At 45.2% G+C, this 26,007-nt stretch overlaps 2 protein-coding genes and 1 long non-coding RNA gene across 5 annotated transcripts; 1 reads left to right on the top strand and 2 right to left on the bottom strand.

Moving 5' to 3' along the window:
* Window positions 1-13,829: 13,829 nt before the first annotated feature.
* On the bottom strand, window positions 13,830-14,470 carry LOC119297260. The gene is made up of 2 exons (XR_005145596.1): window positions 14,248-14,470; window positions 13,830-14,181 (listed from the first exon to the last, which is right to left on the bottom strand). It is a non-coding gene; the product is annotated as an uncharacterized LOC119297260 (long non-coding RNA).
* Window positions 14,471-15,904: 1,434 nt separating this feature from the next.
* On the top strand, window positions 15,905-21,954 carry LOC119301187 (protein EMSY-LIKE 3-like). 3 transcript variants are annotated; one of them, XM_037578105.1, is made up of 11 exons: window positions 15,905-16,057; window positions 16,165-16,262; window positions 18,461-18,708; window positions 18,810-18,919; window positions 19,013-19,262; window positions 19,348-19,569; window positions 19,643-19,711; window positions 20,603-20,845; window positions 20,915-20,983; window positions 21,057-21,120; window positions 21,535-21,954. In XM_037578105.1, the coding sequence occupies exons 2-11, from the start codon at window positions 16,235-16,237 to the stop codon at window positions 21,648-21,650; spliced, it is 1,419 nt and encodes a 472-aa protein (XP_037434002.1). In that variant the 5' UTR covers window positions 15,905-16,057; window positions 16,165-16,234; the 3' UTR covers window positions 21,651-21,954. The 3 variants fall into 3 exon arrangements, with proteins under 3 accessions (XP_037434002.1, XP_037434001.1, XP_037434003.1); XM_037578104.1 differs by having other exon boundaries at window positions 19,342-19,569; XM_037578106.1 differs by lacking the exon at window positions 19,643-19,711 and having other exon boundaries at window positions 19,342-19,569.
* Window positions 21,955-23,861: 1,907 nt separating this feature from the next.
* Window positions 23,862-24,483, bottom strand: LOC119301188 (neurofilament light polypeptide-like). Its single transcript, XM_037578107.1, has one exon. It carries the CDS (start codon window positions 24,345-24,347, stop codon window positions 24,033-24,035), a length of 315 nt encoding a protein of 104 aa, XP_037434004.1. The 5' UTR covers window positions 24,348-24,483; the 3' UTR covers window positions 23,862-24,032.
* Between the last annotated feature and the right edge of the window lie 1,524 nt (window positions 24,484-26,007).

Raw genomic sequence — 26,007 nt, 5'->3', positions numbered from 1 at the left:
TGTTATTGATGATGCTACTTCTGCTATGCATGATACTTATGATGAAATTACCTCTATGCCTGATACTACTATGCCACTTAGTGATTTTCTTGAGGAACAACTTGCTAGGGCTAGAGAGATTGAAAATATTGAATCTGATTATGAAGATGAAAGTGATGATGAAGAATCACTTGTTATTCCTGAGGGTTATTTATTTGATCAAGATGCTTCTTTAGCTATTTTAGCCTGCAAAGATAGATATGAACTCAAAAGGTTATTAGCTAAATGGAATAAGCAATCTCTAAATGCTAGGATGAGACCTGACCCTGCTTTTGCTACTTCACCTATATGTGTTGCTGATAAGGATTATGAATTCTCTGTTGATCCTGATATAATTACTTTGGTTGAATCTGATCCTTTTCATGGCTATGAATCTGAAACTGTTGTAGCACATCTTACTAAATTAAATGATATAGACACCATGTTCACTAATGATAAGAGATTTCGCTACTTTTATATCCTCAAAATATTTCCGTTTTCATTAAAGGGTGATGCTAAGATATGGTTTAATTCTCTTGATCCTGGTTGTGTGCGTAGTCCCCAGGATATGATTTACTACTTATCTGCTAAATATTTCCCTGCTCATAAGAAACAAGCTGCTTTAAAGGAAATATACAACTTTGTGCAAATTAAAGAAGAGAGTCTCCCACAAGCTTGGGGGAGGCTTCTCAAGTTACTTAATGCTTTGCCTGATCATCCTCTTAAGAAAAATGAAATACTTGATATCTTTTATAATGGACTAACCGATGCTTCAAGAGATTACCTGGATAGTTGTGCTGGTTCTCTTTTCAGGGAAAGAACACCGGATGAAGCTGAAATCTTATTGAATAATATGTTGACAAATGAAAATAATTGGGCACCTCCTGAGCCAGCTCCTGCTCCAATTAATGATCCTATTCCTAAACCAACTCCGAAGAAGAGAGGTGTTCTATTTCTCAGCCCCGAAGATATGCAAGAGGCAAAGAAATCTATGAAAGAAAAAGGTATTAAAGCTGAAGATGTTAAGAATTTACCCCCTATTGAAGAAATACATGGTCTTAATTTACCACCTATTGAAGAAACATATGATCTCAATCCTTTATTTATTGAAGAACCTCCAAACCTCGATAACCCGACATAGGTAGTAAAGGTAAATTCTCTCTATAGATATGATAAAGTTGAAATCCCTCCTGCTAAAATTGCTAGCCAATGCTTGGATGAGTTTGATAATTTTATGTTTAAACAAGAAGACTTCAATGCTTATTTTGGTAGACAATTAAAACAAGATGCTGATATGATTAAATACTTGGGTGATTATATGGCTAATATTAAAGGTGAACTTAAACTTGTTAGCAAACATGCTTCTATGGTTACCACTCAAGTAGAACAAGTACTTAAAGCTCAAAAGGAATTGCTCAATGAGATGAATAGTAAGAAAAATAATTATGTTGTTAAAGTGGCTACTAGAACTGGTAGAATGACTCGGAAACCTTTGTATCCTGAAGGCCACCCTAAGAGAATTGAGCAAGATTCTCAGAGAAATAATATAGATGCACATAGTTCTTCTAAAAAGAAGAAAAAGAAAAATGATAGAACTATGCAAACTTCTAGTGAACCTATTGCTGAACCACCTGATAATCCAAATGATATTTCTATTTTTGATGCTGAAACTCAATCTGGCAATGAACATGAACCTAATGAAAATGTTAATGATGATGTTCGTAATGATGTTCAACCTAGTAATGATAATGATGTAGAAATAGAACCTGCTGTTGATCTTGATAACCCACAATCAAAGAATCAACGTTATGTTAAGAAAGACTTTGTTGCTAGGAAGCATGGTAAAGAAAGAGAGCCTTGGGTTCAGAAACCCATGCCTTTTCCTCCCAAACCATCCAAGAAAAAGGATGATGAGGATTTTGAGCGCTTTGCTGAAATGATTAGACCTATATTTTTGCGTATGCGATTGACTGATATACTTAAAACAAATCCTTGTGCTAAGTACATGAAAGATATTATTACAAATAAGAGAAAGATACTGGAAGCTGAAATTCCACCATGCTTGCTAATTATACTTTTAAGGGTGGAATACCAAAGAAACTTGGTATCCGGGAGTACCTACTATACCATGCTCCATTAAAAGAAACTATGTTAAAACTGCTTTATGTGATCTTGGAGCCGGTGTTAGTGTTATGCCTCTCTCTTTATATCATAGACTTGATTTGAATAAGTTGACACCTACTGAAATATCTTTGCAAATGGCTGATAAATCAACTGCTATACCTGTCGGTATTTGTGAGGATGTTCCTGTTGTGGTTGCAAACGTTACCATTTTAACGGACTTTGTTATTCTTGATATTCCCGAGGATGATAGTATGTCTATTATTCTTCGAAGACCTTTTCTTAATACTGCAGGGGCTGTTATTGATTGCAACAAAGGCAATGTCACTTTTCATGTTAATGGTAATGAGCATACGGTACACTTTCCGAGGAAACAACCTCAAGTTCATAGTATCAATTCTATCGGAAAAATTCCATCGATTATATTTGGAGGTTTTGAATTTCCTCTTCCTACTGTCAAGAAGAAATATGATATACTTATTATTGGGGATGTGCATATCCCCGCTGAGGTAGCCTAGTGTTATTCGAAATTTCTCCGGTTTCATGTTAATCAGAATGAGTTTGTTAACAAGACTTGATCAACCTTGTTAGTGGATTCCTTTTGACCAGCATGAGATGGATGAAACTAGAAGCACAACCTTCTGTATCCTCTCCATACTTTCTGTTATTTAGTTAAAATGAAGTAAAAATAAATAATTTTCTGTTTGTTATCTGATTATCCGTGCAATATAAAAATACCTCGAAAACAAAAGTTCTCCAAATGCCCTGAAAATTAAATATGATTTTTTATAGAATATTTGAGGATTTATGGAACAAAGAACACACCAGGGGGGCCAACTGCTCCCCGGCAACGGCGCCAGAAAAAGATCTTGATAACCCACAAGTATAGGGGATCAATTGTAGCCTCTTTCGATAAGTAAGAGTGTCGAACCCAACGAGGAGCTAAAGGTAGAACAAATATTCCCTCAAGTTCTATCGACCACCGATACAACTCTACGCACGCTTGACGTTCGCTTTACCTAGAACAAGTATGAAACTAGAAGTACTTTGTAGGTGTTTTTGGGTAAGCTTGCAAGAAATTAAGAGCACTTAAATAAAAGCTAGGGGCTGTTTAGATAAAGACACAACTAAATTAGTTTTAGTATAGAGCTTTTGTCAACAAGAAAGTTATTTGTCCCTAGGCAATCGATAACTAGACCGGTAATCATTATTGCAATTTTATTTGAGGGAGAGGCATAATCTAACATACTTTCTCTACTTGGATCATATGCACTTATGATTGGAACTCTAGCAAGCATCCACAACTACTAAAGATTCATTAAGGTAAAACCCAACCATAGCATTAAAGTATCAAGTCCCCTTTATCCCATACGCAAACAACCTACTTACTCGGGTCTGTGCTTCTGTCACTCACGCCACCCACCATAAGAAAATCATGAGCATATTGCAAACCCTACAACGGGAATCCCTCACGCTTGCGCGACACGGAGAGCACCATAGGACAACACCAATAATAAAACATACAACTCAAACAAATCATGATCATCAAATAGCCATTAGGACAAAACAGATCTACTCAAACATCATAGGATAGCCATACATCATTGGGAAATAATATATAGCGTTGAGCACCATGTTTAAGTAGAGATTACAGCGGGTAAGAGAGAGGTTACACCGCTGCATAGAGGGGGGAAGAGTTGGTGATGATGGCGGTGAAGTTGTTGGTGAAGATGGTGGTGATGATGATGGCCCCCGGTGGCACTCCGACGCCACCGGAAGCGAGGGGGAGAGAGCCCCCCTCCTTCTTCTTCTTCCTTGACCTTCTCCCTAGATGGGAGAAGGGTTTCCCCTCTGGTCCTTGGCCTCCATGGTGTGGGAGGGGCGAGAGCCCCTCCGAGATTGGATCTATCTCTTTGTTTCTCTCTGTTCCTGCGTTCTGTTCTGGCTCTGTTTCACCGTTTCGTATATATATGGAGATCCGTAACTCCGATTGGCCTGAAACCTTCGCCGTGATTTTTTTTCGAATATTAGCTTTCTTGCGGCAAAAGAAGAGCGTCAACCGCCTTACGATGGGCTCACGAGGGTAGGGGCGCGCCCTAAGGGGGGCACGCCCCCTACCTCGTGACCACCTTGGGCACTGGTTCGCGTTGATTTTCCTTCCAAATTTTCCATATTTTCCAAAAATAAGCTCCGTCCGTTTTTATCCCGTTTGGACTCCGTTTGATATGGATATTCTACGAAACCAAAAACATGCAACAGACAGGAACTGGCACTGGGCACTGGATCAATATGTTAGTCCCAAAAATAGTATAAAAATTTGCCAAAAAGTATATGAAAGTTGAATAATATTGGCATGGAATAATCAAAAATTATGGATACGACGGAGACGTATCACTAACCACCTTGCCACGAGGGTGGAGGGCGCACCCTCCCCCCCTAGGGCGCGCCCCCCTGCCTCGTGGGCCCACGGTGGCCCTCCTCCACTTATTCTTTCAGCCACACACTTCATCTTCCTCCCCCAAACATGAAAAACCAACTCAAACCCGAGTCCAAGCTCGTTTTGCTGCCATTTTTGATCTCCTTGCTCAAAGCACCTCTCACAAAACTGCTTGGGGAGATTGTTCCTTGGTATGTGACTCCTCCATTGGTCCAATTAGTTTTTGTTCTACTTCTTTATTCATTGCAAATTTTTGCTGCTTAGGTGACCCTATTCTTGAGCTTGCATGTCAAATTTATATGGTCAAAAGTAGTTTTGATGCATGATATAGGCTCTAGGCACTTGTAGGAGTAGTTGTTATCAATATTATTGAGTTTGGTTTACTTTTATTTTGAAGTTACTAAAAATTTCAGAATTTTTCAGAAAATGATGAGGAGATTATTGAGGGGCTCATCGAGCCAAAGCTCAAAGGAAAAGGCACCGAAACCTAAGTATAATTTGTCGCGCACCGCGGAGGTTCAGGCGTGTGAATGGCCTTCCGAGGATTTCTTAAGAGTAGCCGGGATTTATGAAGATTTTCATGAGTTGGCTCATAATGCAGGCCTCACCGCTTTCCTCCACGACCAATGCGATCAGTATCTCTTACTCACAAATACCTTTGTGCAAAACTTTCATTTTCATTCTAGGAACTCACCACCTACGGTGGAGTTTCATTTATATGATGAGCATAAGGAGATGTCACTTTATGATTTCTATCGGATTTGTTTAGTCCCTTTTGGGGGCAAGACAGAAGAACCACATCATGATGATCTGGAGGGATTTATTAATACTATCACTGTAGGGGAAACTAGGAAGGTTTCCGATGCACGAATCACTATCATACATTTTCCTGTCTTACGTTACTTTGCATTATTTGCTAGTCGTTGCTTAATTGGTCACGGAAACTGTGGAAACCTTAGTATCCCTGATATTATTATTTTGCTCCAAGGTTTATACAGTGATAACACTTTTAGTATGGGCAGCATTATTGCTAGACGGTTAAGTATGAACCGTACTAAGGGTCCCATCTTTGGAGGCATCTATGCTACACGCCTAGCTGCACATTTTAACATTCCTATTAGGCATGCTGAGAAGGAAGAAAAAGTGTTGCCTCGTGTTTATTTAGATTATAAAAGTATGGTGGCACATGATTTTATTGTTAAGAATAGGGCAGGAGAGCTTAAATATCAATTGTTCTTTAATAAACATCATCCTAAGACTATATTCGGAATACATGCCTACATTACATTGACGAATTGGAGCTAGTTCTGTGTCACCCTATGTTATGACTGTTACATGATGAACCGCATCCGGCATAATTATCCATCATTGATCCAATGCCTACGAGCTTTCCATATACTGGTTTATGCTTATTTACTTTCCCGTTGCTATTGTAACAATCATTACAAAATACCAAAAACATTACTTTGCTTTCATTACTCTTTTGTTACCGTTACCATCACTATCATATTACTTTGCTACTAAACACTCTGCTGCAGATACTAAGTTTCCAGGTGTGGTTGAATTGACAACTCAGCTGCTAATACTTGAGAATATTCTTTGGCTCCCCTTGTGTCGAATCAATAAATTTGGGTTGAATACTCTACCCTCGAAAGCTGTTGCGATCCCCTATACTTGTGGGTTATCAGGGATCCAAGAGGTGAGGAAGATCGCGGCGGGTAAGGCTTTTCCCATGTAAAGCAAGTATTTGAAGGGAAAACTATGTTTCTGATTGTGAATCCGGACTTCTCAGGTGTATTGCCAAGCTACCTCACAGTATATCAGATGCCGCGCAATTCTACCGAGCCGAAAGAAGGAACACCGCTGATAAGCTCTTTTGGTCGCAGTATTTGGCACCGAATTATCCGGTGCCTTTTGCTGATCAACTGAAATAGCTGATCGAACTGCGTAAGGCAGCGGAACTAGCCATGAAAGATATGGTTATCCGTCTATGGCCTGCCGAGCCGATTCCAAGCAGCTACTTCGGGCTCGTGAGGCGGCTTATAAGCGCTTGCCCCCGACTTGACGTCATCAAGCGGTCGGTCTGTATAGAAGGAGCGTGAATGGCCTTCGCCCTCGCAAAGATGCACTGGGGGAAGATGGATGCCGAAAAGCTAGTGACCGAGGGACCGGCAGAGGGGAAGGAGCACCGCAAGCCCGAATTGTATTATAAGAGTGTCCTGAAAGGATCCTACCTTGCAGCGGAGCTATGTACCAAGGACATCATATTTCCATGAATGCCGATCATGTTGTCCTTTGTAATGTTTGAACAATGTCGTTTATATGTCGCATGTTATAAAAAGTTTACCCTCCTGTGCGACCGTTTGTATGTTAAGGCTGAGAGTTGGCCAGTCGTCGGCTTCTGCCCCCACGTAAGAAGTACGGGGGTGTTTAGGATAAACCTGAGCACTCTTTATCCCAGTTTTGGGTCCTCCGAGGGAGGTGCTCAGCACAACGAACCAAGCAATCGGACTATAGGGCTTTATCACCCTCACTTAGCCATAGGAGCTTTAGTATGGTCGGCGCAGCCCCTTGTGTTCGGAAGACCGTACTAGGGGCTCCATAAGTGCCTGATCGGAGAAAAAGCCGATCCATCGCACGCTGCATTGGTTATGGCATTATGCGGGAGAAATCCTTAAAGATTTTGTGACTGCTCGAACAGCTGACCAGCTCTCGCCGTATCATGACAGTTAGTTTTCGGCTTTCTCTACTAAGGTGCTCATCCGGAAGAACCGGGACACAATCGCAGTAGTTCTCCCAGTGCTACCTTAGCTAATATAGCGGAATGTAAGGTACCAAAACATGGGAGCCAGGCAAACCCAACTATTGACCCAAGACATGATTCGGAGCTGATGCATATAATGCTATAAGTTCGGGGTGCCAAACTTCCATGAAGGTGTTCGGACTTTTATTGCCGTGTTACGGGGAAAACGAAGCCCTTGGCATATTTAAGGCATGTCGCTGTGTACGGATGCCATTTGACGAAATGATTTCGATAAGAAATAATCAGCAGATAAACGTCATATAAATCCACATGTTGTATTTGAATAATACGTCTATGCGTATGGGTACAAGTAATGTGATAAAAAAAAGGAGTTGTGATAGCAGAACCTGCTATGACCTGGGGGAAGAGGTTGAGTGCGGATCCGTATTGTAGCCGGACGTTCGCTGCAGGGAATGTCTAAGGATCCCCTGACGCGTTCGAGCTGCCTCTGTGGAGTCCGTCCCGGTTGGTGCAAAGGTGAACCTGCAAAGGAAATATGAGAAATGTTTGCGTGCTGGAGGGCGGTTGAGCCGCTGAGTTCGGCCTGTCATGGCCTTCGCCGGAGTGTTTAGTTGAGCTCTGGACGAGCCGGGGTATCCTTCCGCGAAGTAGTTCGGAGCCCCTTAACGGTGTCCGTGAGCCTGGGCGTCGACTCGAGGTTCGGATGCAAGGTGCTGCTCGTTGTTCCTACTGCTGAGGCAGTGATGTATTTGTTGGTGCCGAAGGAAGGTTTGGCCTTGCCATGAACCGTGATGACGCTGCGTGGACCGGGCATTTTGAGCTTACGGTAGGCATAATGTGGCACCGCGTTGAATCGAGCGAACGCGGTTCGCCCGAGCAGTGCTTGATAGTCACTGCGGAAAGGGGCGATTTCGAAGATTAACTCTTCGATACGGTAATTTTCTGGTGATCCGAAGATTACCTCGAGGGCAATGGAGCCTGTACAACGAGCCTCCATACCTGGTATGATTCCTCTAAAAGTGGCTTTAGTGGGACTGTGTCCTGGTAAAGCAGATTTAAACTGCTACCTCCGTCCATAAGGACTCGAGTGAGGTGGAACCCGTCTACTATTGGGTCGAGGATTAGTGCGGCTGGATTGCCCCGGTTGGCGCTAACCGGACGATCTGTGCGGTTGAAGGTGACCGGCCTAGCTTATATTGTGGGACGGCGAGTTCCGTTGAGCCGCCGTCCCTAATGGTGCATCTCTGGTCCAAGTGGGCAATTTGGGTGGTATTTACCACATTCACCGATTGAATATGGGGGAAAATTTCTTTTGCCCTCCTGTGTTTGGCGATCTGGGATCTTCGTCGCCATCGTCGCTTTGAGACCCCTCTTCGTTTTTGGCGCCTACCTTGCCGGCTTGTTTGAAGACCCAGCATCCTCTGTTGGTATGGGTGGCTGGCGTTTCTGGGATGCCATGAATTTGGCATTGGCGAGCGAGTATGCGGTCCAGACTGGATGGACTCGGATTTGTATTTTTGGGCGGCCCTTTCCGCTGACCGGACTTTGAGCCCCTGAACCCGGTATTAACTGCCGTATTTTTGGTGTTTTCACCATATTTGCGGCGCTTGTGTTTGTTGCGTCGTGGTTTGCCGTTGCTATCCCTGGCTTGTGATATGCCAGGTTTGCTTGTTGTATTGATACTACGAGCCAACCAGCTATCTTCGCCCGCACAAAAGCGGGTCATAAGTGTCGTGAGGGATGCCATAGATTTTGGCTTCTCTTGGCCGAGGTGCCGGGCGAGCCATTCGTCACGGATATTATGCTTAAATGCCGCTAAGGCCTCTGCATCCGGACAGTCGACAATTTGGTTCTTCTTGGTTAGGAACCGGGTCCAGAATTTCCTGGCTGGTTCCCCTGACTGCTGAGTTATATGACTTAAGTCGTCAGCGTCCGGCGATCGCACGTAAGTGCCCTGGAAATTATCCAGGAATGCCTCTGCCAGGTTCTCCTAACTTCCTATGGAGTTGGCCGGCAAGCTATTGAGCCAATGCCGAGCCGACCCTTTGAGTTTGAGCGGGATATACTTGATGGCATGTAGGTCATCCCCGCGGGACATATGAATGTGGAGGAAGAAGTCTTCTATCCATACCACGGGGTCTGTAGTACCATCATATGATTCGATGTTTACGGGTTTAAACCCTTCTGAGAATTTGTGATCCATTACTTCATCAGTGAAGCATAAGGGGTGTGTCGCGCCTCTGTGCCGGGCTATATCGCGATGCGGTTTCATACGAGTCTTGTCTGCCGTGTCCGGCTTGGCCAGATTTGCTTTTAGTGTGTCCGGCGTGACGATCATCGTCGCGTATTGGTGCGTGCCCCCTTGATCCGTAGATCGATCTTGCATATTTTGCCTTGTTTTCCAATACGTCTCGCAGGTCCCGTGTGTTGCTCCGGGCCTTGGTATTTTTGTTTGAGTGGCGGCGGGGTGCAGGCTGAACTTCAGGCCGAAATGCCTCTCTGGCTTGGCCACGAGGTGGCCGGTCAGCCGCATCGTACACTGGTGATGTAGGTTTCAATGGTTCCTCCTTGAAGTGGGGTAGCAACCTGCGCTTTGGGTAATTCTTGGAGGGGCGCTCGAGTTCGTATTCCTCGGCCGCAAGGACTTTGGTCCATCTGTCTGCTAGCAGATCTTGATCAGCTTGAAGCTGTTGTTGCTTTTTCTTCAGGCTATTTGCAGTGGCCATAAGCCGGCGCTTGAAGCGCTCCTGCTCGACGGGATCCTCAGGCACGATAAATTCTTCGTCGCCGAGGCTCACCTCGTCTTCGGAGAGAGGCATGTAATTGTCCTCCTCCGGTTCTCCATCTGCCGCCTGCTCTGGAGGGCTAGCTTGTTCATCCTCCCGCTCTACATCGTACTGGAGGGGATTGTGGTTGTCTTCGGCACTATCTGGAGTGTTATTATCTCCTTTGTCGGTATCACTACTTTTGTTGTGGCGGGACTTAGAGCGGCGTCGTTGACGTTGACGCTTGGGTTGCTTCTTGCAGGGGTCATCCTCCGCTGTCTCGTCGCCATTGCCTTCTTTGGGGGTGTCCACCATGTATATATCATATGCTGAGGTGGCGGTCCAGCGCCTTGTGGGCGGTGGTTCCTATTCGTCTCCTGCATCGTCGTCCATACCATCGATGTCTTCGGAGTCGAAGTCGAGCATGTCGGTTAAATCGTCGACAGTGGCTACTAAGTGGGTGGTGGGTGGGCAGCGGATTTCTTCGTCGTCCGCATCCCATTCTAGCCGGACATAGTTCGGCCAAGGTTCTCCTGACAAGGAGAGAGACCTTAATGAATTTAGCACATTGCCGAAAGGTGAGTGCTGAAAGATATCCGCGGAGGTGAACTCCATGATCGGCGCCCAGTCGGATTCGATGGGCGCGGATGCAGGCGACTCGGAGTCCGTGGCCGGAGACGAATCTAGTGGTTCGGCGACACGGCTCTCGTAAGGGGTGAAAGTCAGTATCCGACTCTATCGCCACTGAGAGTGCGGCCTCCATGGCGGGGTCTATCCCTCCGCTCTCGGATGGCGCGATTTGCTCCGGATTGACGGCCGGAGTAGTTGCAGATGCGATCTCCCGAATACTGTCCGACGATAGAGTTACGTCATGCTTGTCGTGACTGTGTGGCGCACCTGACACGGGCTCGAATCCGTCGAAGATCAAGTCTCCGCGGATGTCGGCAATGTAGTTCAAATTTTCGAATCTGACCTGATGGCCAGGGGCGTAGCTCTCGATTTGCTTCAGATGGCCAAGCGAATTGGCCCACAGTGTGAAGCCGCCGAATACAAAGATCTGTCCGGGGAGGAAAACCTCGCCCTGGATCGCATCGCTACCGATGATCGAAAGAGCCATCAAGCCTTACGGTGACGACACAGTGGAACTCTCAATGAAAGCACCAATGTCGGTGTCAAAACCGACAGATCTCGGGTAGGGGGTCCCGAACTGTGCGTCTAAGGCGGATGGTAACAGGAGGCAGGGGACACGATGTTTACCCAGGTTCGGGCCCTCTTGATGGAGGTAATACCCTATGCCCTGCTTGATTGTTCTTGATGATATGAGTATTACAAGAGTTGATCTACCACGAGATCGTAGCGGCTAAACCCTATAAGCTAGCCTATGGTATGATTGTATGTTGTCCTAGACTAAACCCTCCGGTTTATATAGACATCGGAGGGGGCTAGGGTTACACAGAGTCGGTTACAAGGGAGGAGATCTACATATCCGTATTGCCAAGCTTGCCTTTCACGGCAAGGAAAGTCCCATCCGGACACGGGATGGAGTCTTCAATCTTGTATCTTCATAGTCCAATAGTCCGGCCAAAGGATATAGTCCGGCTGTCCGAAGACCCCATAATCCAAGACTCCCTCACTAGGTACATGCAAAGGCATATATAAACCATGAGGATTGAGTCGTGACTTAGCGTTTTGACATGTAGTACAGCGAGCAACAAAACACTCAACATCTCGTCTCATCTTTGGTCAAAATAAATGTGCAACAAGTATTTCCTCCATCTTCTTCATGCCAAAATGTCACATTAATCCCCCTCCATGCGCCTCCTACAACAACAAAAGATGAACAAAGCTAGCTGGAATTCATAGCTGTTAACACGGAACACAAATCCATCATTAATGACGAACTTGTCCCATGTTCTCCCTCCTTTACAATTTTACATCACATCTTTAAATTCAGCATCATGCACATATTCATCTTTGGTTGTCTCCAAACCAAATATTTTAAAGTCAAGTTGTGAAAGCATGGTATAACGACAAGACAAAGCATCAACAATAACATTTTATTTACCCTTCTTGTGTTTAATGATATAAGGAAAAGTCTCAATGAATTGAACCCATTTAGCATGTCTACGGTTTAGTTTTGCTTGACTTTTAATGTGTTTCAAAGATTTATGATTAGAATGTAAACAAATTCTTTGGGTCATAATGTTGCCATGATTCGTCGTCGTCATGATCAACCCTTCTTCATCAACAATTTCATGATTCTCACCATTGAGACTGAATGATTCCTTCGTATGCTTGTTGGATGGTGATGAAGATGAACAAGATTTGTCATGCAATCGAGTCAATTTGTTAGGGCTTGATCCCTAGTATCCACTATGTTATGAGATTGATATTTCTATGAGTGTGCTATGCTTAATGCTTGTCACTAGGGCCTGAGTGTCATGATTTCAGATCTGAACCCACTATGTTTTAATCAATATATTTGAGTTCTGGATTCTACTGCTAGCTATATGCACTAGTTATTGTTCTGAACCGTAGGCCCCAAGGTGACAATAATTGGGGATGACTATAATTTGAGTAGTTCATGTATTCACCGTGTGTTAATGTCTTAATTCGGTTCTCTATAAAAGGAGGCCTTAATTACGACGCAGATTTTTGGGACATGCAGCCACGCGCTGCCGAAATCCCGTTCGTCCACACGCGCATCAGGATTGTTACTTTATATAAGCTCATTTGCAATACCTGGCATCTAAATTACTGGCCCTCCCAAATACAGTGTGCTATACCCCCAACCAATGGACCAGACGGCATTAATACTCGTATGTATACATGTCTGGCTGGTAGCGCCCGGTGTCATAGTTCGGGTGATGGCATAACTGTTGTGGACGTAGGGCAGCCATCATTAAGCAGTCGTGCTTGCTGGTTGCGCACACTGTAGATCTTCTCCACACCGCGCCCTGGGAAGAAGCAAAGGAAGAAGACGAGATGGCTTCTGCAGAAGCGGAGTTCAATAGGTTAGCCATTTGAGACTTTGTCCTCACTGCCATTGGTTCTTTTCTCTGCTTACAAGCCTACCTGTAATCATCTTTCTATCTTCCTCGACCCAGCACCATGACGAAATTTAGTGGAACGTGGGATTTGCCTTGTTACCCTGATTCGTTGGTTTTTGGAAGCCCTTCTGTGAGGCTCGGCACGCCGCGAGAGACGGATTTATAGATTTGTTAGATTCAGTTGATATTATGCAAGGGACAGATCTTGTGGATTCAGAAGAGAAAAAACAATATGAGGATAGAGAACGGATACATAGCCCTTGACGATAAGGTTGATGGGCCAGGAGGTAAGTTTTTCTGGCCGCGTCATTTGTTTTTGCACATGTAGTTGGAGCCCATGATCTTTTCGTTGCTTGATGGAGAACACTAATGCCAGATGAGAGAACAACCAGTGCTGAAAGGGTGCCGTCGTGCTCTTGAAGACCCGATGTGTTGATGGCAAATTAATTCATGCTGGGTGTCATGATCAGACTGGAGGATAGCAGCGTCGAATTAATGCGCGCAGGGGGGACTGGGTCTCATTAAACTCTTGTCCACTGGTGATTGTGGTGCACACGTAACGCAGAGCATTAATGACGTCAGTGTGTATTTGCATTTGTTTTGCAGTGTGTCTCGTGGTCACGGTTCAGTTAATAACGTATAGCTCAAATACGACTTGCCATGATGGGGCTACATTCACACAACCGTTGGAGATGTATTATTGATAAGCCAACTGTCTGCCCATATGAAAAAGCAACACATACTAACAGATACATGCATGCAAAACATGCAAAAGTAAAAGAAATACGTATGAAATCTGCCGCACTCCCTTCGCAGAGGCCCTAAGCTTCAGAGTTTCTGCATGAAGATGATGGCCATGGCCAGCAGGTTCACAAGGCCTAGGATGAAAATGTTCTTCACCAATGTTTGATTCTGTTCGAGAAGCGGGACGTGGCTATGGACCGATGCATGCGAAATCAGATGGCCCCGAACTGAAGTACTATATGTACTTGTTCTCCCACTTCCAGAAATTGCATCCTTCATGCTCTGACGTAGACGAAGAAATTAGCCCAGAATGAAGAAGACGGATGGAAAGGGTGTTGAGAAACTTACTCCATGGAGTTCACACTTGTAGAAATGACTCCCTGGGTTTTCTTCCTTTCCTGAGACATGCCAGATTATGTAGCTTGCGTTGCGTTTGGGGCAGCGTATGAGAGGGAGCGGGGGCAACTGGTTGGCGGTGTGGTGTGGAGCTACGCTGAGACATGTATGAACATATGCTTGTGAGCTCCGGCGAGGCTTTCAAAAATGGAGAAGAAGAATGGGCAGCAGAAACAATATCGCCGGACGTTTAAGAAGACAAAGGGTCCAGCTAGCCGTTGGGGTTGACCGCTGACGCTTAATTAACCCGTGTCTCCTTTCCGCGTGGTGCAGCCAGCCGTTGGGTGGGTGCACAGGTCTAGCTTCAATGCGTGAGCCTGCCTTGCGGGCCATATGCTGGACGGGATAGAGGTAATACCCGAACTATACGAGCTTGTCTACGGTCGTTGTAAAACGTTATACGCGCTCGCTGTGTTTATGTTGCACGAATCACATAGGAACGAGTGGTGTTGATATGGACCTCGCATGGCTACATGTCCACACGCGATTTATCGGCCTTAATTACAATTAAATTTCCTTATGGACTCCACTGCCACAGGAAGATAGAACAAAAGATGTTATACACGTTCTTATTATAAGCACATATGACTATATATGGAATACATCCCTACATTGAATTGATGAATATGAGCTATTGTTTGTCGCTCTAGGTTGTGACTGTTATATGATGAATATCACCATACAAATATCAATTGATCCAATGCCTATACTTTGCTCATATTGTCTTTGTTAAGTTAGTATTGTTGCTGCTACTGTTATAATTATTACAAAACTGCTACTGCTACTGTCACCGCTACTATCAAATTATCATACTACTCTGCTACTAAACACTTTGCTGTAGAGAAATAACTTTCAAGCTGTGTGGTTGAATTGACAACTCAACTAATAAGATTTATAAATATTCTTTTACTCATCTTGTGTTGAGTCAATAAATTTGAATGAAATTCCACCCTCAAAGATTGTCATAATGCCCTATACTTATTGGTCATCAACAGCTAAACTATTAGTCATGTTCTTGCAATCCTCTATCTCCAGATTGATATACTCTTTTCATTTCTATATACAAGACCAGTATTCAAAAGGAAAGTTACATCTATACAAAGCCGAAGAAGAATTGAGAAATTTTTGCCTCATGCAAGGATACTTATATTAATGTAAATATCGCATCTAGCCACAGAAAAAATTTTAAATGAACGATAATTAATATGGATCGGAGAGAGTACAACAACATGTTTAGCTACCCCTTCCGATCCATATTAAGCATTAAATTGTCGCTTATTTTGTATAATTGTACTAAACGAGCGACAATTAATATGGATTGGAGGGAGTAATTCGGAACACAAAAGATTTTTCACACAAAAAATCAAGTTATTTATTAGCTGGCTTTTATTTTTTTATAAAGGATGGGATAGTCTCTTTGTATTTTCTTTTTCGAGGGAAAGATACCTTGTATAAATAGACGGAGGGAGTATTGTGATCGGACCGGAAGTTGCCGCTGTCCCGAGGGAGACGAGTGAGTGAGCGATGACTCCCGTAAGCCGTTGATTATCCACGCGTACAAGATCCGCGACACGTCCGCCAATTTCTCGTTCCCCCCCTCGTTTATTTTCCTCTCTCTCTTCGACCCCCTGTTTTTTTTTTCTCTCGGCGAGAAAGAATCCCCATACTTGGCAGTACTACCTCCTCTTCCCCACTCGGTCGGACCACCACCTCGCCTCCCCCCAAATCTCGCCGGATTCCGCCGCCTCCACGCGCGCCGGAGGTGAGCCGCCCTCGGATCCGCGGCCGTCTGGGCCGCTCGCCGCCCGGAGGCCCCGCGTTCGGCGTCGCAGTGGCGAGGGCTGACTCCCGTTCCTCGCGTGGTTGCAGGTCCTGACAAAAATCGCCCGGAGCTCGCGCGCGTCTCCCCCGGGGTGGTCGCGCCGCGCGGCGCCGAGCCATGAACTACGGGCCCTCGGACAGCAGCGGTGAGTTGGGGCTTGGGCGGGGCTGCTCGGCTCCGCTTCCCCGTGCTAGCTAGGGTTTCGAATTCTAGGGTTCTTGCTTGCTTGAGCTGCTTCCCACTGGACGTGGATTGCTCGGGGAGGGATAGGGGTTTTTGTCTATGGGGGTAGCCAAAGGTCGCGTTTTTGGGTGCCTGGTAGGTTTATGGGTGCAAATTCTTGCGGGTTCGGGGGTTCGAGCTAGGTCTGAGATTGCGTGATGGCAGGCTAGCATTAGGGTTACCTTGGGGCTTGCGTGGAGAAATTTTGGAGCTTTGCACGCGGGCAGGGTTTTATGGCGACTCTGGCTCAAGTCGTTGTGGGTATATATGTGCGTGAACTTTGTACCATTTACGACCGTTCCCTGTAGTTCGAATGTGTTTAGGCCCTGATTGGGAGCCCTAGACATCGAGACACAACCAGTTACGCTTTGCACCACAACTACAGTAATAGTTCATAGAGATTATGACGAACAAAATGAAGTACAAGGAACACACAAGAGACACATATCTCTCCTTGAAGCACATTCCATAGCTTATAGTAGTGTGCTTTACCATAATTTCAGAAAAGTTATACGGAACCACTCCCAAGTTATAGATCACAGGATTACACAAGAAGCACATAGTGATATCAGCAGTGTCAATATAGCATGTCACCGTGGCCGCAGTCGTACTACCTCCTAGTGGTTCATCTAGGAAATAGAGGATTGCCCTAGCATCGCAATAGCAAGCCAGCAACCCCTCCAAGGTATCCACACTTGGGGGTAATAACACCATGTGTCGCTTGGCAATGGCTTTCAATGCGAGGGTGGATGGATGGCTCGGGTGAATGCTGAAAATTCTTTCAGTTTTCTTGAAATACCACGACATCCTCAGAAATATGGGCAAAACAGCACACCGAGAAGACCCCTAGTCGGCCTGCCCATGTGAAACCCCTGTGCATGTGGGGACCCCTCTTTCTCCTGCACGCTGCCTTGTTTGATCTATATATACTCCATGCCCGGTGGATGGATGGCTCGGGTGATTTGAATGCCAAAATTTCCCTCAGTTTTATTGAAATTCCACGAAATCCTTGTAAGTATGGGCGAAATAGCACATGGAGAAGACCCCTGTACATAATTTGCATCTTCGTTCGATCATGCTCTTGCCAAGTGTGCAACATTTTTTAGGTTCATGTATTTTGGACATGGCCGGAGAGCTCCTGTTCGACCAATAGTTGGTAGTGGCCCCTAGTAGGACGTGCCAACTTCCAAGTATACATAAAGATCATATCTGGTGAACACTCACAGAGTGCAGTTATATGCATTTCCCCTTGCGATATTTGTCGAATCCAAGACGAATATGTGCCATCCTTGTTTGGATAGCTTGGCCACTTTTTCCTCAATCACGTGTCTCAGAATCCCCGTACAGAGCAACTCTTTAACCGGATCTGGTAACTCGAGGGCACAGAGATGTGCTTCTTGTTGTACAGAGACGCAGATTCCATCTTGGTTGACTGGCCTAGAACATGCTTATCGAGTAACCAGAAGTCACTTCGAGATTGCACAGTTATGGAATAGTGTTTGGTAACCCCTAAGTAAGCCATTCTAGATTCCACTGCTTGAGTCTGCGACAATCTCAAGTCTAGGTTATAGGATGCACATTGTATATTAGACCAACCGATGACATGAATAAGACAATGTTATATTGATGTGTCATGGTGGTTTAATCCAACCGTATGTTCTTTAACATGTGTCTGGATTACTGGTTTAATATCTCCATATCTATAACCTGTGAATCATGGTCGTCACCCAATACCTAGTCCACATATACCTGTCCTTGCATGTTTATCAACTAGGGATCAGCTTACAATAACCAGCAACATTATTGATATTATTCAAGGAACATGTTATCAAATAAATCATGAATGTAAAGAAATGCAACCATCATTCATCTATATAACTCCTTTGTGGCACATCACCAAGGTTCATTGGACTTAGTGAACAGCATGCTTATCAATTCTATTTATGTTATTTATTTGAACATTACAGGCCATTTTTATTTGTCATATTCATAAGAACAATGTGAAATACTCTCTGCTACTATGTCAGCAATTGTGATTTTTTCCCTGTTGCGAAGCTTGTATATGAACAGCTCTACAACTTGCACTAAGTGCTGGTTCCTAAACTTTTGTGTGGGTTACAGGAACTGATGATGACCTTCCACCACCATATCCGAATAATCCGAATAATAGGAGTATACGAGGCAGCGGGCGTGCCAGTGGTAATGGCAGAGCTATTGTTCCTGTCAGTGGTAATGGAAGGGCCATTGCTCCTGCCAGCTCGTACCCTAGAGCCCAGACCGATATGGAAACACAAATTCAACAGCTTGAGCAAGAAGCGTATTGTGCAGTTCTGCGTGCTTTTAAAGCTCAGTCTGATGCCCTCACATGGGTTGGTACTGCTAGACCTGTCCCTGTTAATTCAGGTGTTTGTGCTGAAAATTTATATGTTATTTCTCAAAGCTGACCTTAGATCAACTTTGCCTTTTTTAGGAGAAGGAGGGTCTGATTACCGAACTTAGGAAGGAGCTAAGGGTATCCGACAAAGAACACAGGGAGGTGCTAAACAGGGTCAATGGTGATGATATTATCCGCAGCATAAGGTCGAATATAGATAAATATTTGTGCTATTCACTGCAATGTTGATATGTTTTCTGTTCCCAGCACTCTAAATTTCTGCCTTGATTCAAATTAAGGGAATGGAGATCAACAGGAGGCCTTCAGGCAAGCTTACCCAATAATCCTCAGCCTATACATCATGACCCGGCGCCTAGCCCTACCACCTCTGGCCGTAAAAGGCAAAAGACATCTCAATCCGTTCCTCCCCTACCTGTACCGTCTCCTCCTGTTATGCATCCACAGCAGATGGCTACACCAACACAACCTTCATCTTCAGCAGCTAAAAAGGGATTTCTGCCAGGCACTAAAGGCAAAAAGACAAAACCAGTAAGCACATATCTGATGGCTTGTTCTGTTATGAAGCAATTTTTTTCTCTTCTTTGATGGAATTTCATGTGCTTCCAAGGGCCAGAAGATACCAGGGGGCTCTGCAGTCAAATCTATGCCACCTTCAGCAGGTCCCAGCGGAAGGGGACCACATATGAACAGAAACTTTCCTGGTCGCCCTGCTGCTCCTGAACCTTCTCAAGGACAGCATCATCTTAATCCTTTAATTGGTCGTAAAGTCATGTCTCGGTGGCCTGAAGATAATAATTTCTATGAAGCCACTATAACTGATTACAATGCGGAAAAGGTGTGCTTTTAGCTCATTAGGATTATAGTTTTGTTAATCCAAGCCCCAGATTTTCTGAGGGATTCCATTGCAGGACGTTTATGCGCTAGTTTATGACATAAATACAGCTAATGAGACCTGGGAGTGGGTTGATTTTAAAGAGGTACACGATCTTTTTTATGTGGACATTCTGATAATTATTCACATTTTCATGCTTGGTGTTTTCCTTTCTTTGATATTGGACTTACAAAAAAGTAGTTAAGGTACAAGCATGATGAGGAATAAGATTGCGTGGTTAGGCAGGGTTAGCTCCGAAAACAAAATTACCGGGGAACATGGGAGGGAACATCATGATCTTTTGACTCTTGATGTGAACTAAGACAATTTTAGCTGTTGTTACATCGCCAACTTAATAGACCCAAAGTGGCCGGGCCCTTCCCTGGACCCTGCGCAAGCGGGAGCTACATGCACCGGGCTGCCTTTTTTTTTAAATCGCCAACTTGGCCATGTGATGCAGACCTACACATCATGCTTGTGTCAAATGGGCCTGTATTAGTGAACTAAGGTAATGCAACTGATCTGTTGGGATAAGTAACTGGACTATTGACCCTACCGTGTAGCAAAGAGGGACAACTTTATTTTACAGAATTATGGTCATTTGATATCGGTTTTCCCATTGCCACTAGTGTCCTGACCAGGAGTACATTCCAGTCAGTGTTTCACTCCATTTTCTTGCCAAATGTCGGGCGAACATTTTGATAACAGTTTGTGATATCAACACTTATCCTTGAGAACCGCGTCAAATTTCTAGAGAACATAACCTGGTACCTTGATTCAGTCATGAAGATCATATGGTACAGATATAAAGATGGTTAGATTCGAATGTGAAACAAATGCCATCCGTTTGGCTAATGTCCTCTGGTAGCATTTGCCCGTTATTATTGTATCGTGCACATGTCCCAATGTGTGTGCACCAAACCGCTTGATGACTACTGTCCTCTGAACTTTTCTGTTTGATGGACTTTGCTGACAATTCCTTGGGCCCTGACTACAGATAAAACCAGAAGACATAATCTGGCAAGGCGAGGACCCAGGATTATATCAAGGAGGTCGTGGTGCTCCAGGTAGCGGGGGTAAGAAGTCAACTAGCCGTGTTATGCCCACACCAGGTACAGGTAGGGGGAGAGGATTCCAAAAGAATGTGTCGAAGAAAGACTTTCCACGTTCGCAAAATGGCGTTGGGAAGAGAAGTTCTGATGACATTGATATACTTCACACTGAAAGCCTGATAAAAGAGGTTAGTTTGAAGAAAGTTTGCTAGCCTCTCTGATGATGAAGATGTACTAACCTTATGCATCTCCCATAGGTGGAGAGGGTCTTCAGTGTTAGTCATCCTGATCCTTTGGAGGTAGACAAGGCAAAGAAAGCGCTGAAGGTATGCTGGAATATATACTGATATCCATTCGATCAGGAGGCCTTTGGTTTTGACTAACCAGCAATGCTTGCAGGAGCAAGAACAGTCGTTGATTGATGCGATAGCAAGGCTTGCTGAGGCATCTGATGGCGAAAGTGGTAAATACTAAATCATTGCTTGTTGACAAAATGGGAGGATCTTTCTGATGTTGCAGAAAACCACCCAGACAATTTCCAATTTAGGATGACTACCCTGATCAGGGGAGCAGTTTGAGATGTCATGGCTGTATACCATTTTGCAGTGTATTCACTATCCACTATAATTATACCCAGTTTCCACTTTAGAGAGGTAGGATCCTTGTAATGCAGTGGACAGTTTATAGAATGTGCCAAATTGTAGATAGTGTTCCTCTCTTACTTGGGAGATATGAGGCTAGCCTATCTGTCTATCCTTTATGCCTAGCGGTTACAAGATTGCAGCGTTCTACACCGCAAACATGATTTTTTATGAGTTGAACATGCCTTGTAGCTGTGTAGTAATTGCAATGCCCTGTCATGTTTTCATGGGAACAGATGAGCAGAACCGTGGCCGAAGGATGGGGCCATATGGTGGGCACCCGCATCAAGCAAACTATGCGGATGCCATGGGTGTTGATGGCGACCACATGGTCGGAGGCGCTGCCACATAAATGGATCGCCGGAACATGTATACACAAATTCGATTAGAAGCCCGTCCTGTTGTAAAATCTTATTGCTAATGTTTATTTAAAACTTAGCCATAGGTTGAAACCATCTGGTTTTGAGAGACGATCAGTTTTTGTTCTCTTCTTTTTCTTTTGGGGTAGGACTGCTTAACGTGTTGTAAAGCTGCTGCTCTGCGGAGCTATTGTGCTTCTTGTTATTGCACAAGTGATAGTGCAATGGTGATTGATTAGACTTGGACATTTTGACCTCTTGTTTTCGAAACGTCGCTACCTCTTCATTACTCTGGAATCATGTCTTATTCATGTCATTATCTACAATGGTTATGTGAGAGTATACACTAGGATATATTGGAACGATCATAGCCTGGTAATGGGTTGAGTTGACCGCTAGCATGGTTGTGCTACGTTGAAGCAACTTTTTTTTCCGGATGACAATCTCTTTTAATTGATATGTCTACTCCCTATGTTCACAAATATAAGATGTTTTTGATATTTCAATATGGACTATGTACGGACTGTGATAAGTGAACAAATCCGTTAAAACATGTATATATAAATCTGATTCATAATTTTTTTTAGAACATCTTATATTTGTGAACGGAGAAAGTAGTTATTTGGATGAAAATGTGAAGCAAACAAGAAGTCTGTCTGAGGAGCGAGTGTGCGGACCAAACCAATTTAGCTGTCGATCTGAATACAGTCTGTAGTACAAATGCTCATGAAATATGTGAAAAGTAAAAAATAAAATATGTGAGGTTCCTTCTGGCCTGTAAGAAAAAGTTCTACTGTTTGATATTCTTTATAACCTAGTAAAGATAGAAGAAATTCTGTCAGGAGTTCGTTTCTTTAGGGAATAATAAAATTTTGTCATTTATGTATTTTAGCAGAATGGACCGGGAATATGCTTCAGCCGCCGACTTGCAGTCGCTGGCTCGTGAGGTTTTTTTAGAGCGACAGCTGTGATGTGTCCACTGCCACTGCCACGAGTTCCTGGACCCAATGGGACCGGTTGCATTGCATGCCGATCAGATCGTTGGACCATCGTGGCATATGTACATTAAAACGGCCTGTACCCAATTATAACGAATCAATTTGGGAACGCTACCGATTTATTCTCCTTAGTATCTTAGATTTTGGAGAAAATAGCTCAAGGACTACTCTACAAAGTAGAAGTAGGCAGCTCAGGTGAAGGAGTAAGCGAGTTGCTAGTACATGCCCACCGGAATCGAATCGACCAAAGGATCACATCGCATTGCACGTTAAAAAGCAATCCCATCCAGTGGCGGAGGGCTCCGGTGGGCAGGGGATGCCCCATACCTTGATTCTGGGGCAATTTTTTTTTATACCTATGCATCTATCGATCGGCAGACTCTGGATCGGCATCGGCTGTTTCGATCGACTGCAGCCAGTAGCGCTGGCCTGATGGGCCGACGCATCCAGTTGTTGGGCCACGCAGGCAGGCACAACAGGTTCGATTCGATTGAGAGTGTCTAAAAAAAGGTTTGATTCGATCGAGCGGCCACACACACAACGCACACGCACGCACGCGACCAACTCTACCCAGACGCGACGCAACCCTAAGCAGCTAGCGCGATGGCGGCTGCTGGCCATGTCGCGAGGACCAGGCGGGCGACTGATGACGGGGGCAGCTGACGGCGGCGGCAGGCTGGGGGCTTAGAGGGCTGCCGCAGCAAGCTCCAGCGAAGGAAGCAAGCGGCGGCTTCAATGGCGGTAAAAGCAAGTTCCAGCAGACGATGGCAGTTGGGAATTTTCCTGGTCATTCCCCGGTGTACGAACCAGAGGACTAATTGCAGCCACTTTGTTGGGTATTAGCAAATTTTCTTCTGTCAATTCTGCAGGATCTAAAGTAACTACAGTAATTCTGAACATAATGGATAAAAATTTATGTAGCGACCTTGTGCAATATGGTGGAAAGTTTGTCTATATTTTTTCATTCATGCTAGTGTACTGTGGACGCACAAGTTTTTGTTTTTAGATGATTATGCATAAAAGCTAATAAGATGCCCAACCAGCGCAGTTCTAGACGCCATTGAAATCTTCATTATTGGTTTGTTTTAGATTATTTTCCTATTGAAATATGCCTACATTTTTATTGTATTGGGGTTTCCGTTTGTAATGTGTATTGACTCTTTTGATTTGCATCAAAATTTTTTTTCCTTAAAACTTCACCACACCTTAAAAAAAATTCGTCCTCCGCCTCTGTTCCCATCTCATCATCTCCAATAATAACAGCTCTTCCCACAAGAATAATTCCAAATGCACGCAGCACTCCAAACAATACAATACAATACGTACAGTCGATCGAACAAACGAAAATACTGGAGGAGGTGGTTTCCGAAGGAGTCGTCAGGCGGAGACGGCCTCAGCCTCGTCGTCGGCGGCCGCCTCCTTCTCATCCTTGACGACGGCGGCGGCGCGGCCGTCCTTGGCGACGGCGGCGTTGCGGCGGTAGGCGTCCTGCTTGGCGGCCTCCACCTCGAGGAGCCGCTCCTCCTTCCTGGCCTCCGCCTCCGCCTGCGCCGCCGGGTCGTCGTGCGCCTTGGCCTTCTCCACCGTCTCCTGCACCACGGCCATGCCCTTCTCCTTGCCCGCCCACGCCGACGCGCCCAGGTTCGCCCCCGCCTCCTTGGCCGCGCCCGCCGCGCTCACCCCGCCCTGCATCTCTCTCGACCGACCTTCGCCTAGCTCGGCGCTACAGGTTTCTTTCTCGTGATCTAGCTGTCTTGCTGGTTCGTCGTTACTACCATGTCCGCCCGGCCGGTTCGAATTTATAGGCCTGGTTTATTCTATGGTAGCCGTATGTGGGGCCGCCGTATGTGTGTTATCTGAATGATGATTTGAAGCTGGGGGCTCAGCTCAGGCGTACATGAATGTGGACCGACGGTGGACACGTGCCCTACCAGGTCGGCACGCACAGTGGCGCACTGCGGCGGCTGCCTCGTCTGGGAGGGATGCTGCTGTCCATGCATCCTATTCCTATGGCGTCTGGAATTAACACGAACCGATTCGCGAAAATAACAGGGACCGGTCTCTGCTCTCCGCTCTCGCTACCGCCATTATGCTTTCCTTTTTCTTTTCAATTACCGGTGTCTGTCGACATAGCATTGCTATATTCGGCATAAAGGAAATGTCGGGGAGGGAACATCACGTTTTCAGCCCCTCTCCCACACAAGCTACTCATATAGGGTTTTCCCGCCTCCTGCCGGTGTCGTCGCTGATCTGACTTATCTTCTGTGGCCTCAGGGCAATGGAGATGTGGTGGATCCCGACACTTGCTGGTGGGAGGGCTCTTGCTTTATTTTTAGGTGTTTTTTTGAGTTTGTTTACTGTTTATATCCTGTTTAGAAAGATGAGACGGCGGCGGCTTCCTGAAGTTGGATCCGGTCTTCGTTCATCTGTGTTTGTGTGTCTCCATGTTGAATCCTTCTAATCGACACTTCTCTTCATCAACGACGTTTGTTGTTCCGGTGTGCTGGTCCTATTGGGCCTTGGCACGACGACTCGAGTGTCTACTATACCAAAACCTATTTGGACGGTAACATTGAAGGAGAAGAACAAGCTATGATACCTAATGTAGCGTTGTTGACAACAGCGTAGCCGCTACAGCTCCAGTTCCAAGTTCCAAGGACCTAGTCGACAAGGCCAAGAAGCTTCCCCAATGGCTTGCAATCCCAAACTGCCCGTTGATCGTTGTACTCTACTTATAGCCATTGTCTTTCTTCTTTAGCTAGGATTTGGACGACTGTGACCGTGGCTTGTTCGTTGTAATGGATAGAAGTGAGTGTGGTTAGGTGGAACTTCTAACTAAACTCGAATTCTAGATCAAGCTTCCATGAAATTCCTAGTCCTTGTGAGTTGAATCTAGTGAGTAGCTCACAATTGGTATTTAGAGCCTTCGTCCTGGAGATCCCGCTTCACAGCCACACGCACTTTATTCAGTCATGGAGGAACTCAGCCCTGAGAGCCGCGTTGTCTACGAGCTCCTCCGCTACAAGATCGTCAGCGACATGGACCAGAAACTCAAGGAGCAGGCAAATCGCTTCTCCATTCCATGAGCAAACTTCTGGAGGCGAATAACGGCATGCTTGATAGCCTCATGTCGGTGCGGGTGTATGGGATCCGTGAAGAGCTCACGCCCGATCTCGAGCAAATCAAGGTGAGCCTATACAAGCAAGAGACCGTGGATCCAGGCCTCAAGGGGGCGGGAGTTCATCATCGTGCAATGCTGGTCATGGTCGTGCCGTCACCGACATCCTTGGCTTCGACAATGAACACCGGGGGAAGGCCCATAATGTTATGTTCCTCCCCCGGTCAGAGGTGT

The sequence above is a fragment of the Triticum dicoccoides genome, chromosome 5A (assembly GCF_002162155.2).
Source record: "Triticum dicoccoides isolate Atlit2015 ecotype Zavitan chromosome 5A, WEW_v2.0, whole genome shotgun sequence".
Classification (NCBI taxonomy): Eukaryota; Viridiplantae; Streptophyta; class Magnoliopsida; order Poales; family Poaceae; genus Triticum; species Triticum dicoccoides.
This window is presented reverse-complemented; position numbering and strand designations above follow the sequence as displayed.

What these genes read in the sequence shown, in the direction of transcription:
- LOC119301187 (XM_037578104.1), top strand. Translation starts at nt 16,235, where the DNA reads ATGAACTACGGGCCCTCGGACAGCAGCG. An exon ending in GATATTATCCGCAGCATAAG is followed by an intron (nt 18,920 to 19,012) that starts GTCGAATATAGA and finishes ATTCAAATTAAG; the next exon opens with GGAATGGAGATCAACAGGAG. An exon ending in AGTGGGTTGATTTTAAAGAG is followed by an intron (nt 19,712 to 20,602) that starts GTACACGATCTT and finishes CCCTGACTACAG; the next exon opens with ATAAAACCAGAAGACATAAT.
- LOC119301188 (XM_037578107.1), bottom strand. Translation starts at nt 24,347, where the DNA reads ATGCAGGGCGGGGTGAGCGCGGCGGGCGCGGCCAAGGAGGCGGGGGCG.